The 14,074-nt window shown below is 36.6% G+C and overlaps 1 protein-coding gene across 12 annotated transcripts in view; it reads left to right on the top strand.

Moving 5' to 3' along the window:
- ZNF638 (zinc finger protein 638) overlaps positions 1-14,074 on the top strand; it is a 141,073-nt gene that overhangs the window by 121,815 nt on the left and 5,184 nt on the right. For 9 of the 12 annotated variants that reach the window (XR_015249120.1, XM_086700893.1, XM_086700897.1 and 6 more), the window contains 5 exons: positions 3,990-4,027; positions 8,679-9,903; positions 10,505-10,570; positions 12,190-13,144; positions 13,652-13,771. Coding sequence is in view for 11 of the 12 variants with exons in the window: in XM_086700893.1 (XP_086557019.1) it covers positions 3,990-4,027; positions 8,679-9,903; positions 10,505-10,570; positions 12,190-13,144; positions 13,652-13,771 (2,404 nt within the window). In the remaining variant the exon portion in view is untranslated. The remainder of the gene's footprint in view (positions 1-3,989; positions 4,028-8,678; positions 9,904-10,504; positions 10,571-12,189; positions 13,145-13,651; positions 13,772-14,074) is intronic. The other 3 variants (XM_086700892.1, XM_025932810.2, XM_086700894.1) reach the window with 2 other exon arrangements.

Raw genomic sequence — 14,074 nt, 5'->3', positions numbered from 1 at the left:
GACAGACTATAAATCTATAAATCTCTGTATGTGTGTATGTGTCTGTCTGTCTCTCTCTCTCTCTCTCTCACGCACGCACACACGCACACACACACCCACGTCAAGTGGTAAAAAATGCTATGAAGTGCTATGGAGACCAATCAAGATAAAAAGGTAGAGAGAGTAATAGATGGGGGCGAATGTGTATTTTAGGGTTGTCAAGGATAGCCCCTCTGAGGAATAGTTATTTGAGGCCTGAACAAAGTAAGAGAGCAGGCTCTACAAATAAAAAGGAAGGGTTTTTTTTTTTTTTTTTTTTAATTTTTTTTTTCAACGTTTTATTTATTTTTGGGACAGAGAGAGACAGAGCATGAACGCGGGAGGGGCAGAGAGAGAGGGAGACACAGAATCGGAAACAGGCTCCAGGCTCTGAGCCATCAGCCCAGAGCCCGACGCGGGGCTCGAACTCACGGACCGCGAGATCGTGACCTGGCTGAAGTCGGACGCCCAACCGACTGCGCCACCCAGGCGCCCCGGAAGGGGGGTTTTTAAAGAAGAAGAGCAAGTGCTAAGTACTTAAGGACAGAGTTGATGATTCATGAACTACAAGGAGGATCAGTATGGCTAGCTAGCACAGTGAAGAAGGTTTTATCTTGGTTTGGGACTTCATATATCCTGCTTAGAGCACTCAGTGAATTTATAAAGATTGGTGTGTTCCTTTTCCCGAAGAAAGTCTTCCTCTTTAGTGTTCTGTCTTTCTGGAAGTAACACCTGTAACTGATTTTGTGGATTTCAGTTGGAACTGATTGCAGTTCTCTGAAATATCTTCAGTCTGTTTTGTATGCTTATCTTGCTTTCTGTTGTGCATTTGTTTTTCTCATTTATGAATAAAGAAGCAAGCTAGCTAATAAGGGTATCTGGTATAGATTTCCTCTACTATCATACAGCTCCCCTCCCCCCCCCCCCCGTAAGTTTCTCCTGTGAATGGGAAGATTGATTGTAAATACTGTGATTGGCGCTTATCAACTCTCATCTTTATGTATCATTACACTGTAGACTGCCCAGCAAGATGCCCCAGTAACGAAGGCCTGGGACTCCCATCACCCACACCAGGAATCCTCTCTAGGCACATTGTTCAATTTCTTTAAAGTATAATTTTCACTTTTTAATCTGACAAAATACAGAGAAAGATAATTCCCCACTCAGAATACACATGATTCCCACAGAAAAAGCATATAGCTAGTATGTATAAGCTCTAAAGAGCAGACAGTTTTTGCTATTTTGTTCACTGATGTGTCCAGTGCCTGGACCAGTGTTGGTTACATAGGCGTCGAATGTTATCTATCTGTTTATAAACTTCCTTTATTTATTTTTATTTTATTTTATTTTATTTTATTTTATTTTATTTTATTTTATTTTATTTTATTTTATTTTATTTTATTTTATTTTATTTTATTTTATTTATTTTTTGCAGGATTTATTTATTTATTTATTTATTTTATATGAAATTTATTGTCAAATTGGTTTCCATACAACACCCAGTGCTCATCCCAAAAAGTGCCCTCCTCAATACCCATCACCCACCCTCTCCTCCCTCCCACCCCCCATCAACCCTCAGTTTGCTCTCAGTTCTCAACAGTCTCTTATGCTTTGGCTCTCTCCCACTCTAACCTCTTTTTTTTCCTTCCCCTCCCCCATGGGTTTCTGTTAAGTTTCTCAGGATCCACATAAGAGTGAACACATATGGTATCTGTCTTTCTCTGTATGGCTTATTTCACTTAGCATCACACTCTCCAGTTCCATCCACGTTGCTACAAAAGGCCATATTTCATTTTTTCTCATTACCACGTAGTATTCCATAGTGTATATAAACCACAATTTCTTTATCCATTCATCAGTTGATGGACATTTAGGCTCTTTCCATAATTTGGCTATTGTTGAGAGTGCTGCTATGAACATTGGGGTACAAGTGCCCCTATGCATCAGTACTCCTGTATCCCTTGGATAAATTCCTAGCAGTGCTATTGCTGGGTCATAGGGTAGGTCTATTTTTAATTTTCTGAGGAACCTCCACACTGCTTTCCAGAGCGGCTGCACCAATTTGCATTCCCACCAACAGTGCAAGAGGGTTCCCGTTTCTCCACATCCTCGCCAGCATCTATAGTCTCCTGATTTGTTCATTTTGGCCACTCTGACTGGCGTGAGGTGATACCTGAGTGTGGTTTTGATTTGTATTTCCCTGATAAGGAGCGACGCTGAACATCTTTTCATGTGCCTGTTGGCCATCCGGATGTCTTCTTTAGAGAAGTGTCTATTCATGTTTTCTGCCCATTTCTTCACTGGGTTATTTGCTTTTCGGGTGTGGAGTTTGGTGAGCTCTTTATAGATTTTGGATACTAGCCCTTTGTCCGATATGTCATTTGCAAATATCTTTTCCCATTCCGTTGGTTGCCTTTTAGTTTTGTTGGTTGTTTCCTTTGCTGTGCAGAAGCTTTTGATCTTCATAAGGTCCCAGTAATTCACTTTTGCTTTTAATTCCCTTGCCTTTGGGGATGTGTCGAGTAAGAGATTGCTACGGCTGAGGTCAGAGAGGTCTTTTCCTGCTTTCTCCTCTAAGGTTTTGATGGTTTCCTGTCTCACATTCAGGTCCTTTATCCATTTTGAGTTTATTTTTGTGAATGGTGTGAGAAAGTGGTCTAGTTTCAACCTTCTGCATGTTGCTGTCCAGTTCTCCCAGCACCATTTGTTAAAGAGACTGTCTTTTTTCCATTGGATGTTCTTTCCTGCTTTGTCAAAGATGAGTTGGCCATATGTTTGTGGGTCTAGTTCTGGGGTTTCTATTCTATTCCATTGGTCTATGTGTCTGTTTTTGTGCCAAAACTTCCTTTATTTTTGAGAGAGAGAGCGCGCGCATATGTGGGAGGTGGAGGGAAGGGACAGAGAGAGAGGAGGACAGGATCTGAAGTGGGCTTTGCCCAGACAGCAGAGATCCCAGTGCGGGGCTCAAACTCACAAACCATGAGATCATGCATGACCTGAGCCACCCAGGTGCCCCCATACGCATTGAATTTTAATTTCCATTTTGGGCCCTAGGACATTATTTTTTAGTGGTTTAGATACATGTTTAAAAGGATTATTGTTAAATTTTGCTCAGCACTTCTAGGTGTTTTGAATAGAAAGCCTTTTTTTTTTTAAGATTGTTTTTACTATTATTTAAATCCAAGTTAGTTAACATGTAGTGTAATAATGATTTCAGGAATAGAATTTAGTGACTCACCACTTATAGCAACACAGCGTGCATCCCAACAAGTGCCCTCCTTTATTATTATTATTATTATTATTATTATTATTATTTAGTGCTTATTTTTGAGAGAGAGAGAGAGAGAGAGAGAGAGCACCAGCAGGGGAGGGACAGAGAGAGAGGGAGACAGAGAATCTGAAGCAGGTTCCAGGCTCTGAGCTGTCAGTGCAGAGCCCGATGCAGGGCTCAAACCCATGAACAGTGAGATCATGACCTGAGCTGAAGTTGGACACTCACTCGACTGAGCCACCCAGGCACCCCTCAACAAATGCCCTCCTTAATGCCCATTGCCCATTTAGCCCTTCGCCCCACCCAACACCCTTCCAGCCATCCTCAGTAGTCTTTCTTATAAGTAGTTTTTTTAAATAATAATTGCACAATGAAGATGTTGATGGTTTTTATTCTTTTAAAAAAGGCAGTAATTCTAAGCTGTTAAAGTTAAAAAAGTTTCTTGTTTGTATCAACATTGAGACTTTCTGTGATTAATTTCTGTGTGTCACTTATTCTCTATAACCTACCTTAGGGCTTTTTAATGAGAAGAAAATTCTAGAATCTGAAATTTAAAGTGGACACTGAAAACTGTTTTATTTTTAAGATGTGGTCTTGCTTCTTTAGCTTAGATTTTAAGAACTGAAAACATTGCACTGATGGGTTAAATATTTAAAATCCGGTAGAATAGCCTCTAATGAAATGTGGAATTGTGTTACAGGCTCAAGCTGACAAAGACCCAGAACTAGGAAAAGAAAGGTATGTTGCTTTAAGTTTGCTGTCATTTTTGCATAGTATTTAATTACTGAATTTTGTTTCTGCCTTTTATAGTAATTGTTCACTTGTAGCAAAAAGTTTGTATCTTCCATGTCCATTTTGTGTTATATATATGAAGTGTGGGGCAGTTTGTGTGTCTTTGGTTTGTTTTTTGTTTTTTGGTTTTTTTCTGACTGTTTGAGGGAGCATTGTTTTGTTTTTTAGTCTCTGTAAGGTATTCACTGATACTTTATAAAAACCAAATATGTAAACTCAGTTTGAATTAAATACACAAATGACTTCTTTATGAAATGTTTCGCGAGGACTCCTGAACAACTCAATTTCTGTTATCAGTATTCTTGTTAGATTTTTCTATCCCAGAAAGGTTAAACACAGTAATAAAATTTCATTGACTTAAAACCAAAAAAGAAAGTATTCAGTATGTATTTTGATACTTTTTGAAAACAACTGGGGGAAGGATATTTATTATAAAACAAAATAATGTTTGAAAACTTGGATAAAAGATGAAAACTTGTTCTTATGTGTTTACACAAACTAGTGATTCCCAGTCTTATTTAGACTATATATAATACACCCTCTTCTTAGTAACTTTCTCACCCTTATAACCACTTTTGCCTCAACCAGTTAATTACCTTCGTTTTACTGCTTTTCATTGAGAATCACTGATTTAGAATTCTTTTCCCTTTTTAATACTAAGTGATTTGCCCTTGTTAGAGTCTTTATATTAAGAGCTTATCAGTTTGAAAGAGCATTTTGAAAGTGTTTAAATATGGATATTTTGTTTTATTTGATGCACTAATTTTAAGATCATGACCTGAGCTGAAGTGGGATGCTCACCTGACTGAGCCACTAGTTGCTTCAGTTTGTCTTAGTAATTCTTACATGAGGCTTTTAAATGATAAAGGTAATTAAGAGTACTTCAAAATATGTTGGTAACTTTAAGCAATTAGGTTTGCTGTACGTGTCAGTACAGACTTTTTTAAATTGTACATTATTAATACCAATTATGTTCACATGTCTAAGACGTAATGCCAACAGCACTGTTGAATATAGAAGCCCACAAAGGGCTTATTGAGTGGTAATGCCACAGGTAATATAGGTAGACCTACAGTTTGGCCACACTAACTCCGGCTGATTAAGTGAGTAGGCTCTTCCAAAAATTCATCTTATGTATTTCATTTGACATAGTTTCAGGTCTGCACAAACAACTATTGTCTGTGTTCTGGTCATTTTTTCCTCTCATTATTTGACTCACCTTTTAAAATCTAAGATCTTTTTTTTTTTTTTAATTTTTTTTAATGTTTATTTTATTTTTGAGAGAGAGAGAGATTGAGAGACAGAGTGTAAAACAGTAGAGGGGCAGAGAGGGAGGGAGACACAGAATCGGAAGAATGCTTCAGGCTCTGAGCTGTCAGCACAGAGCCGGACACAGGGCTCAAATGCACACAGACTATAAGATCATGACCTGATCCGAAGTCGGATGCTCAACCCACTGAACCACCCAGGCGCCCCTATCCTTTCTTTTTTTTGTTTATTTTTGAGAGAAAGAGAGAGTGAGCCTGTGTGCGTGTGAGCAGGGGAGGGGCAGAGAGAGGGGGATAGAGAGAGAATCCCATGTGGTCTCTTTGTCAGCCAGAGCCTGGTGTGGGGCTCAAACCCACCAACCATGAGATCATAACCTGAGCTGAAATAGAGTCAGACGCTCAACCAGCTGAGCTACCCAGGCACCCCAAAGATACTTCTTAATGAATTTACAGATAGTTGTTTAATCTTATAAAATTCACTTTTAAAATTCTAGTACTAATAACTTAATTTCCATTTTGCAGTTTTTTCTGACTTACATATATTAGAGAAAAAGACATGGGATGGGGCCTGAATACTTCACATTTCTTTATCGGAGTAAAGTGATCCTGGGAAAATACTGGTGCTTGTGTTGTTTTTGTTTTTGAGGCACTTTTGAATGCTAATTCATCTTGATGTGATTATTTTGTTTATAATTAGTTTAATGTATTTAAATGTATTTCCTATTTTTAAAGGAAATCTATGGATGTATTAATAATATTCTACATTTTGCCTGTTCTCATTCCCTCCCATGTAAACATTATTTACTTACCATGTGATTAAGGATGCAAGGTGCAGTTTTCACCAACTCGTTAATAATGTTGGGAACTTCCCAGTGGCCCTCTGAAATGTAAATACTAATCTTCAGTATTGTTAAATTGTAGTCTAAAGTTTCTCGCAAAGTGTAGGGTATGGTATTAACCTTTGTTCTCATGTCCAGCTTTTTTTGAGTTTTGAAACCCTGGTATTTATGGGGAGGTGGAAGTGGGACAGGGTTGGAAATTAGATACCTATATCCTGGATGTCTTTCCTATTTCTTTTTTGTGCCATTTCCCAAAACTTGACTGTGTATTCCTTTGATCTTTAAAAGACTTTTTTTTTTTTTTTATACTTTGGTGTTAATAATTCATTTATTTGACATCTCAAATTGACTCTCCAGGCTAACTTGATGAACACGGAGGCTTTTTCCCATATTAGCCAGAAAACTAGATGTTAGTTTTTGGTAAATGAAATCTATGAAGAAAGCACTATAATTTTAAAAGACAAATGCATATAAACAAACGTCATATTAAGCCATTTTTCTAAGTAGGTCCATGCTCTCTGAAGTATGGAACTGCATAGTGATTTGTATAAAAGATAATAGCTTTTTTTTGACCAACCTTAAATATGGTAAAGTGGAAGGACTTACTGTGTCCTAGAGCCAGGAATCAACGTCTCCATTGTTTTCCTTTAGCTCAGTAGATTTGGTGTTTTTGTATAGCTCTAATTTATAAAGCCTTTAGTGTTAATGGTTTAGTTCTATAATGAGGCAGGAGTTTGAATTTAATCTTCTTTATTGAAAATGAGTCTTGTAAATTTAAAAATGAAAGCTTACATTTTGAGAAGCAATTATTTACATAACTGCTATAACTAAATGTCACAAGTTTTTCTTATCTTTGTCATATTTGTACTTGGCCACAAGTTTTATTTTGACTAGTTCGAAGGATTTGGAACCCTTAAAATCAGCCATTGGTATTTTTGAATATAAGGGATGTGAATTATTTCAAATAAAAAGTTTTAAACCCTTTCAGCATATAAAGGAAGGTTATATAAATGAATAGAATACATACGGATTAAAGTCTGTCGTTACTGACTTTTGAACTTAAATTTCTCCAATTCTGCCTTTATAACTTTTCATCAAGAGGTGTTTCTCCAATCTCTTAGAACATTTTTTTCCTTTGGAAGTTTAAACTTAACCATCTTTGGAGGGGAAGACCAGTTTATTGTCTCAAATGATTAGACCCTGATATGGTAGCACTTACTTTTTCCAAAGTTTTGAAATGTTAACATCTCAGGACACTGATATGCCTCATCTTGCATTAACTAAAAGATATATAGCCATCCTCTGAGAATCCTATCGAGCGGATGTCTCATCCCCTCCTTCCTTGAAAACTAGGAGGAAAAAAACCAATATTCTTTACTATGAGGTATTGAAATGGCATTCTGATGTCTTCCTCTAATGTACTGCTTCTAATGTAATTAAGTGGATGTATTTGTTACATTTGATTTGTTTTGATAGCATTGCTTCGGAAACTCAGATTTTCCTTGTCATTCTTCAAGATAACCTCTGATCTATGGAACATTAATATAAAAAGTTATTCTGTCTCTGTCTCAGTGAAAGAAGTTGAATTACAGAATCACATACACTTTTGTTTACTTTGGATTTAGGAAGACCACAGTGAAAAAAGATCAATTATATATACTTGCCATGCATTTTCTCCATTTCTTCTGAACAGTTTTACTTAAGACTTCAGAATTCTAAATTATTCTTCTGTAACTGGAAAGATTTCTTTTAATATATACTTTCTCACTCAGGTAGCCAAAGGCACATACTTTATGTTAAGATGATTCTATTAGTTTTACCTCTAACTTTGAATCCAATAGAGTATTTAAAAGATACTTCCAAAGAAAGATTTCTTTTACGTATTACTATTAGTAATAAATACAGTTCTTGGGAAAAACAAATCTGTCTCACATCCAAAAAAAAAAAAAGAGTTGACATGGTTAAGAGTATAGCCTTCTCCCTACCAGTTTCTTTTTCTGTTCATTTTAGGTAAGATTCACTTAAAATTTTAAATTTCAATGCATGGATTATTAGTTTCATTGTAGAACTATACATATATTTTATTATTTTAGTTAGCACTCTTGGGAAGATCTTAATAATTTGAGATGTCTCACATTCAGCCTTCTCATGTCTAGTGCAAACGTGACCCAGAAGGAAAAAAATTGGTTAGAAGAATTTTATCAGTGATCATAGTTTTGTCATTATTTCCTTTGAACTAAGAAGAAATCTTCAATGCAATGGAGGATCTTTTTAAAAATTTTATATTGTTTACATATTTATGTCAAAACATCTTTACCATTTTAATGCCTATTGGCTGGATTTCCCAGTGCTTATTACTAATGCATCAGGAAGTCTTAACAATTGGCATCAACAGGATTATTTATAATGGTTGAATTCTCATCATAGTTTGATTTTTGTTTGTGTTTTTGTTTGTGTTCTTTTTTTTTGTTTGTTTTTAAATACTTTTAGCCCTGACTTGAAAAACAGTCCAGTTGATGAAAGTGAGGTGCAAACAGCAGCTGATAGTCCCTCTGTTAAACCTAGTGAGGTTGAAGAAGAAACTGTTCCCAACATTGAAACAGAAACTTCTGTACAGCTGGAAGAACCTTGTGTGGAAGAACCTGAAAAAGCACTATGTGACTCTGACTTTGCTATTGAAACGTTGGAAGTTGAAACTCAAGGAGAAGAGGTCAAAGTGGAAATTCCTCTTGTAGCATCCACTCCAATCAGTATTGAATTATTTACTGAAAATGTAGAGGAGTGTGTTTTAAATCAGCAGGTGTATACCAGTGACTTTGAGAAGGAAGAGGCAGAAATTATTAACCCTGAAACAGAATTATCTACATCCGACAGTGCATTTATAGAAGAAAGGAACATTAAAGGAATTCTAGAAGAATCTCCAGCTGAAGCAGAAGATTTCTTTTCTGGGATTACACAGTCTATGATAGAAGCTGTAGCTGAAGTGGATAAACATGAAACTGTTTCAGAAATAGTACCATCTCCTTGTGTTGTGGCCTTAGTACCTGGAATTGCCATTGGGGATGAGAAAGCAGTGAACAAAAAGGGAATTCCTGAGAAAAGTAACATGGATGAAAAGGAGAAGAATGAAATTAATAGTAAGGAAACCAGAATGGATCTGCAGATAGGAACAGAAAAGGCTGAAAGGAATGATGCTAGGATGGTTGCAGAGAAGTTGGAAAAGATTATGGCAGCAGTGAAAGAAAAGCCTGCAGAAAATGCTGTGATCAAGGCATACCCAAATAAAGGAATGGGTCAGGCCAACAAGCCTGATGAAACTAGTAAAACTAGTATGTTGGCTGTATCACATACATCTAGCACTAAATCAAGCATCAAGGCTGGTATGGTCTCCTCTCCAAAGGCAAAAGCTACAGCTTCAAAATCTGAAAACCAGAAAAGTTTTCTAAAATCTGTACTCAGAGATCAAATAAATGCTGAAAAGAAACTTTCAGCCAAGGAATTGGGTCTCCTTAAACCTCCAAGTGCCAGGTCAGGCTTGGCTGAAAACAGCAATAAATTCAGACCCACTCATTGCGGTGTTACCAGAGGAGGCAGTGGAAGGATCTCAGCCCTGCAAGGCAAGGATTCTAAACTGGATTACAGGGATATTACAAAACAATCTCAGGAAACAGAGGCTAGACCTTCCATCATGAAACGGGATGACAGCAACAATAAGGTGAGGAGGGTAGGAAGAATGGCTCAGTGTATCTTTGAAATAGCTCTGCTGTGGTAGCTTTGGAGTAGGAGATGTAATCTTGTTTTGTACTTTCATCTCCTCACTCCACTCCCAAACTCAGTTTCTCTTAATGATTCCATCGAGTTAAGCCAATAGACATTTAAATAATAAGCTCAAGTTAGTAATTTATTAACAGGTTTGAAAAACGTTATTTGGATAAAATGTGGTCAGAAATATAACTGGTTTAAAAAAAATTCTGCAGTGAATGTCCTGAGGTGACTTAGCACTCTGCTTCTGAATGGGAAACGGTTTTCTTTCTTAAAGTGAAGCTTCCTTTATCAGCTTACTGATTGCCCAACTTAGACATTGTGGCTATAGGGAAGAAAAGATCAATAAAACAAAATTTAACTACAGCTTACAGAGATGATGCCTGTACTGTTAAATGATTGTTGACTTAGTGTGCTATACCTGTTAACTGTTTGCATAATTAAATGTGTTTGGATATTGTTTGGTGTTTGGATTCTTTTTTTTTTTTTTTTAAGGACATTAATAACATAGTTGTAAATTCTGTTTTTCTATATTTTTTTACTTAATGTTTCAGACTTTGGCTGGGCAAAACACTAAGAATCCTAAAGGCACCACTGGTAGAAGTTCCAAATCTAAAGAGGTAAGAAACAAGTCACTAACATTAAGCCTTCTATTCTGTCCTTCAACAGAAGAGTTCATCTGTGGTGTAACTTGTGTCTCTCCTGTAATAGTCAATTTGATACAGAGCAAGGGACAGGAATGAGATACCTTTTTTTTGACCCTACCACCAATTTGTTTTTTGACCTTGAGCTAGACTAAATGGTTTGTGTTCATGGTGCAGGGCAAAAAATTAGGCAGGGGTAGGAAGGGAATTAAAATAGGAAAATCCCTCCAATCTTATATTGATGGCAATGGGTTATAAACAGAATAAAAGCACATGTGTAAAGAAGACCGGTGTTTGACTCGGGTCCTTGCCATTCTGTGGAACTTGCAAACAGGTCTTCCTTTTGAGATGCTCAATTTAACCTAACTGGATGGGCTCTTAAGATTTACTTTCCTGGTACTAAGTTCTACTGCCAAATAAATGTCTTCTTTTTTTTGTTGTTGTTGTTTGATATTTGAGGTTTCCTACCATGCATAAAATATTTTTTTAGTCATTTTATTTTTTTCCCCTGGTAAGGGATGATTTGGGGCCTATTTTATTTAGGGCAAGGAGAAATGGTAGTAGTTTAAGAAGCAGAAGTAAGGATAACAGTTATTTCTGTTGTCTTAAAAAGTGGGTATTACAAATGCTTACATGTCCGTTCCCTCCCCCACCCCCTTACTGAGTGTATGTTCTAATGTCATTATATATACTAGTAATTGATTGTTGATAGCATACTAAGTTTGTAGGAGGCCTGTTGGGGATTATTTTCTTTAGTATTAACACCATTTTTCAAATTACAGATACTGTTTTTTCTCTCTCTCTCTGTCTCTCTCTGTCTCTTTTAGAATTAAATTTTGAGAGAGAGAAAGTGTGTGCAAGTGAAGGAGGGTCAGAGGGAGAGACGGACAGGATCCCAAGCAGGCTCCATGCTCATTGTGCAGCCAACATGGGGCTTGATCTCACAATCATAAGATCATGACTTGAGCTGAAATCAAGAGTTGAACGCCTAATCGGCTGAACCACCCAGGCGTCCCACATACTGTTGTTTTTTTTTTTTTTTTTTTCCCAAATGCAGTTGTATTTGACATTAAGTCTTACTTAGTAAGAATAAACTTCATATTAATGCTGTATATCTTAATTGGTTAATGGAGCAATCTACTTAGCTATTTACTTTCCGGCTACATTTGAGGTACTTTTAATAGTCCAATAAGTCTCCTAGAACACTTGTTAGGTAACATTTAACAGGGAACAGTAAATTCTTTACATTGTTGTAATTGGTAAGTGCTTTTAAGTGTAGTATTTTTGTGTTTCATATTTCAAAACTCGTATATCACTTAGGAAATAATTGTAATCTTATTGAAATTAAGTAAAGGTGAAAGTAGGTTGATCTTGTTAAGATTTTACCTTTGGTGTTGTTTATTATGAATTAGAGCTGATTCGTTTGTGGGGCTTTAAAAACTAGCTTCTCTCAGCCTATAGGAAATTTCTTTGCCCTGAAATTCTCACAGATGATCCTTCATGCACATTTACTGAGATTATTTGGAACCTGACCAGTTGTTGGTATCTGGTTCTGTTCACAGTTCTGTGATTTTTTTTTTTAACCTTTTCAACAGGAATCATCATTTCCATTTAATTTGGATGAATTTGTCACAGTAGATGAGGTTATAGAAGAAGTAAATCCTTTTCAAGCCAAGCAGAACCCACTAAAGGGAAAAAGAAAAGAAGCTCTGAAAAATACCCCTTCCTGTGAACTTAACTTAAAGAAGAAGAAGGGGAAAACTTCTGCCCCTCGTGTTGTTGAGGGGGAATTATCTTTTGTAACATTGGATGAGATTGGGGAAGAGGAAGATGGAGCTGCACATCTAGCACAAGCTCTAGTCACTGTGGATGAAGTAATTGATGAAGAAGAAATAAATATGGAAGAAATGGTAAAAAATTCAAATTCACTTCTTACATTAGATGAGTTAATTGATCAAGATGATTGCATTTCCCATAGTGAACCTAAAGATGTTACTGTACTGTCAGTGGCTGAAGAGCAAGATCTCCTCAAACAGGAACGCTTGGTAACTGTGGATGAAATTGGTGAAGTTGAGGAGCTACCTTTAAATGAATCGGCAGACTTAAGTTTTACCACTTTAAATACTAAAGGAGATGAGGGAAACACTGGAAGGGATCCCATTGGGTTCATTTCTTCCCAGATGCCTGAAGACCCTTCTACCTTAGTTACTGTAGATGAGATACAGGATGACAGCAGTGATTTGCATTTAGTGACTTTGGATGAAGTAACTGAAGAGGATGAAGACTCCCTGGCAGATTTTAACAACCTTAAAGAAGAGCTTAATTTTGTTACTGTTGATGAAGTTGGAGAGGAGGAAGATGGAGACAATGATTTAAAAGTTGAATTAGCACAAAGCAAAAATGACCATCCCACAGATAAAAGGGGGGATAGAAAGAAGAGAGCTGTGGACACAAAGAAGATGAAGCTTGAAGCCTTGTCCCACGTTGGTCCAATAAATGAAAATGTTATGGAAGAAGATCTGAAAACCATGATTGAAAGACATTTAGCAGGTAGATATTTAGAAGTGGTAGTTTTTCTGCTTTATGAGGGGATTTCATTTACAATTTTTAAAATAGATGTTGCAGCATTAATAATTTTTCCTGTGTTAATATAAGAAGTCAACAAGCAGTTATATGGCCAGTGATACTATCCAAAGAAATGTGTGCAAGTTCACAGATTTCTTTTAACTATAGAGCAGACTTTGTCCCAAGTTATCATACCTCAAGAAAAGATGACAAAGCTGGAAAGCAAACTAGAGTGCCCAAATTAGAATTGGAATGCAAATGGTATATTTGTGTTACTGGAAAACACAGCTTTTGATGAATAGAAGGATGTTATTCTACCAGACTGCTTCCCAGTTTTTCCTTAGATTTAGGATTTAGAAAAATTTGTAAAGGTACCATTTCACTGTCAAGTAATATTTTGATGGTATAGAGTAATAGGTTTAGCTCACTTTAGGAAGATCAAAATAATTTCTGAACTAAGAATGGCATGCTATTACTATAGCAATAAATTAGACTTTCTCTTTAAAGCTAAAACGCCAACCAAGAGAGTTAGAATTGGGAAAACACCACCATCGGAAAGAGCTGTTGCGACAGAACCAGTGAAAGGTGAAGAGGCCTTCCAAATTAGTGAAGGTAAAGCAGGATTGATGGAAGTGGGGAGGAGTGTAGAAAGTAACACAACACAAGGTGGTCATTGAAACTCCAAAGGTCTACCATCTAAGAAGAAAAGTAGAAAAGCAGTGAAATAGAGTGGGGGGGTGGTGAGGCAGAGAAGGCAGACTTACCTGGATAAAGATTTTTGTCTTTGTAACTTGAAGATAATGGAATATAATAGAATGGGATAACAGAATAGGAGGCAGTCCTTTTATGATAGAATGTGACAATAAAACATGACAATTTTGTGGAAATGATACACAAAAGATTATTCTGACCATG

This window comes from Puma concolor, chromosome A3 (genome assembly GCF_028749965.1).
Source record: "Puma concolor isolate L17-30 chromosome A3, mPumCon1.1.hap2, whole genome shotgun sequence".
Classification (NCBI taxonomy): domain Eukaryota; kingdom Metazoa; phylum Chordata; class Mammalia; order Carnivora; family Felidae; genus Puma; species Puma concolor.
This window is presented reverse-complemented; position numbering and strand designations above follow the sequence as displayed.